A 3,717-nucleotide genomic window follows, 5' to 3' on the forward strand; every position below is an offset into this window, starting at 1 on the left:
CATGAGGACTGACATCTGCTATTTCCTCCTTAAGTAGCGACGCAAGCTAGGTCTTATTACACCCTTCTTTTCAAGAAGAAGCTTTGCACACTTATGCTTGATAAGCTTTCCACAGAGATCATACATTTTGACTTTGTCAAATGTGAAGTCAGCCACACGCACCTTGAAAACAGTCTTCAGTTTCTGAACAGTCTTCTGAGCAGCTCGTTCATGTGATTCATCCACTGTCTCAGCCTCCCCACCCAAAAAAACCTAGGTCAACCTATACAGACGCAGACACTATTCCTAGACTCAACCACCAAATCATAGGTTGGCTTCCAAAGCCTAAGGTAATCACTTATCTGAACTAAAAGCAGGTAGAAAGGAATGCACGTACCCTTTGGTCGATTCTAAAGCCATAACCTGTAATTGGTAATAAGCATGCTCAATGTGGTATACGTGTAGTGAACATCAGAAGGTCACTAAGACTGATATGGTAATCATAATAGTCAAAGGAGATGAGGAAAATCACAACAAATGGAGGAAACAAGAAACAGGTGATGAGGTCTAGCAAGACAAATTCAATAAGCAAAGTAAACAAAAACGTCAAACAAAATTCCCAAACTAAAATACAAGACACAATTAAGTGCAGGGAAAAAAATAACAAGACTAAGATCACCTTAAAAGGAAACAAATATGAGTACATCATTAGGTCATCTGATCTACTAACGCAACAAAAGCCAAATTCAACTTGCACCAACACACAATTACTAATGATCATGGACATATTAACAGAGAGCACCCAAAAAGGAGAGAAACCATACCACAACACAATAGTCTCCTACAAAGCAGCAAAACAAGTCTCCCCAATTGAGCTCTACATGATAAATAAACGCCCTCATTAAAGTAGAAGGCAACTTTTTTAGACAAACAACAATTAGATACTTTCGAAAGAAAAGCAAAACCAGGATAAATTGTTAACCACATTGATTGGTAAATACAAATGCTTTCTTGTATATTAACCAAGCAGCACACATTCACAATGACCTCTAAAAATGTTAACCTCGAGGAAGTGTAGGGGTCGTGATGTTATATAAAAATCATGACAATGTTAACACAATGTTCCAAAGCAACAAAAAACAATCAAACTGATAATACCACCCCATAACTTTTATATTCACAATTAAGAGCATAGAATCCCCAGCATCTGCTATGTACCAATTGTAATCGATCTCAACAAACAGGTTGGCTAGCGCCATTACAAGCAGACATGATCCTAGTCAGCCTAAACAATAACAGCACTTAAAAAGGCTAGAAAAACATTAATAAACCAAAAGCAGAGATCAACTAAACATTTTCTAAAAGGGAACATAACTAAGAACAGTAAGAAGAAACCAAGGGCTGATTGCAAAAACGGGCAAAGAAATTCTGAAGAGCAAACTGAACCAAAAATAAAGTTGAGAGCTAAGTTACATTTTAATTTATTTTCCAGAGTATTTATCAACTAAAAGTTAATTTTTCTATCAATAAACGGCAAATTAAAGAAATGTATTTTATAAAAATAAAAAATAAAAAAAATCAAGAAACCCCATTTCAAGTTTCTTGATCTTGATAACCGACTTACTGGTTTCCCCTACAAACCTAACAACTTTATGACTAACTACAACTATAAATATTTCATCAATCCATTTCTATTTTGTTTCTCCTTCAAAATTATCCCTTCATTTTTATACATAAGATTTATCAAGAATATTCTTTCCTTTGCTAGTTAATAATACTCTGTTGTTCGTTTCTGATTACTACTTGATTAGTAATGGCGGCTTCGAGTTCGCAAGCCAACGATTATACGGTTATGGAGACAGATCAAACAAGGCGATTCGCAAGGTACAAATTACTAATAGGAGAAGGCTCGTCAAAAAAAGTTTACAGGGGGTTCGATAGGCGTTATGGTACTGAAATAGCTTGGAGTAAGGTGAGGTTACCACCAGGAAAAGAAGCGTCTATGGAAAATCTTGAGGAATTATGTGCCGAACCTGAATTACTGAGGTCGTTAGACCACGAAAACATTACGAAATGCTACCATTATTGGATTGATTATAGCCAGAAAGTCGTCAACATGATTACTGAGTATTGTTCTTCCGGAAATCTGACAGACTACAGCAGGGAACATGTACATAATCTTGTGGGTAATGCGGCGATCAAGAATTGGTGTAGACAAATTCTAAGCGCGTTACATTATCTTCATACTCATAATCCGCCTATTACTCACCGTGATGTTAAGTGTAGTAACATATTTGTTAAAGGTAACACGAGCACGATTAAACTAGGAGACTTGGGAATGGCAAAGATTTTTGAATCAGGAAGTTCACCAGCGTTTCGGACTGATATATTTTTGTTTGGGAATAGCATAACGCAGATGGTGACTAAGGAGGTACAAATCACCGAACTCAGCAGCTACAACGATCTGGTTGACATCGGTTTCAAGCCTGTTGGGTTACTCGGAGTGACTGACCCTCAGATGAAGCAGTTGATTGACAAGTGCGTTGACTTTGCAGCCGATGGACCGACGGCAATGGACCTTCTGAATGACCCATTACTTGCAGTCGATGTTACTGAAACGTCAACTGCTAGTACTAGTAGTGCTCCTGGTAATCTGAATCTAAGGGAAATTGTGCAAGATCAGGTGGCTGGACTACTACTACCGCCGACAGAAGTACTGAGGGAATTTGACAGTGGAGATAAGAAATTCAGGTTACAGGGGATAATGTCAGAGGATGTATCGATTTCTATTACTTTGAGGATTATTATTGATGGCAATGATCTGGTTAGTACGATAAGTTTTGACTTCTTGCTCGGAGTTGATACAATTTCTGATATCATGGTGAACATTCAAGGAAACATTGACTCGTCTGCTGAAGTAATCGCGATTGTTTCTGAGAATATGGAACATTTCATAACAGAATTTCCGTATGAACCTTATGACAGTAACACACCTTCAATTGTTGCTTTGGAAGATTGGTGTCTGCAGGATTTATTTTCCGAAGAAACGTCTAGTGGTGATGCTCCAAGAACACATGAGAAATCAAATTATGCTCCTCCAAATGCACATGATAGACCGAATGATGCTCCTCCAAGTGCACATGAGAGACCAAATAATGCTCAAGATCAGACTAGCACTTCCTCGAACAGAAGGCAGCACAATGAGGATGCAGAGCAACAGCAGTCGCCGCGTGGAAGGTCTGAGGATAATCGAAGAAGAGGCAACTGGAAGCTGCCATTATGCTCTTGGTGCGCCAAATTCTAAAATCAATCTAACTCTATCTTTAGTAGTTCAGTATAAAAATAGACTATTCGAAGATACTCTTTTATGTTATTGTAATAAATGTGACTTAGAGACACTTTGAGTCTTAGTTACTTGTATATGCTTGCTTGAGTTTCTACCTAGATTTTACTTGCATTATGTCGATTAATTGTGAGTTGTAAGTGTTTGATTTGAAAAAAGAAACATCATATTAGTAAGATTGTTGTTAAGTACTTTATAATTTGCTTTTAATTCTTCAGAAGCATCTTTAATGTAACAAAACCTTTTCTCTACGATTTTCTTATCTCTATTTAATTATTGTAGTACAAAACTACATGACTAAATCCAAATCGTTAGAGTTACCCTAAATAACCAACTTAAAAAGAGAGCAGGACAAGTGAAACTTCAATAAGCAAACTACTAAATACAGAAATTTA

General features: G+C 37.1%; 1 protein-coding gene across 1 annotated transcript; it reads left to right on the plus strand.

Annotated features, from left to right (window-relative positions):
• Positions 1–1,792: 1,792 nt before the first annotated feature.
• LOC110735600 (probable serine/threonine-protein kinase WNK5) lies at positions 1,793–3,283 on the plus strand. Its single transcript, XM_021915790.1, has one exon. It carries the CDS (start codon positions 1,793–1,795, stop codon positions 3,281–3,283), a length of 1,491 nt encoding a protein of 496 aa, XP_021771482.1.
• Positions 3,284–3,717: the final 434 nt, after the last annotated feature.

Source organism: Chenopodium quinoa, unplaced genomic scaffold (genome assembly GCF_001683475.1).
Source record: "Chenopodium quinoa cultivar QQ74 unplaced genomic scaffold, ASM168347v1, whole genome shotgun sequence".
Taxonomy (NCBI): Eukaryota; Viridiplantae; Streptophyta; class Magnoliopsida; order Caryophyllales; family Amaranthaceae; genus Chenopodium; species Chenopodium quinoa.

Coding starts and splice junctions, on each gene's coding strand:
- LOC110735600 (XM_021915790.1), top strand. CDS start 1,793: ATGGCGGCTTCGAGTTCGCAAGCCAACGATTATACGGTTATGGAGACA.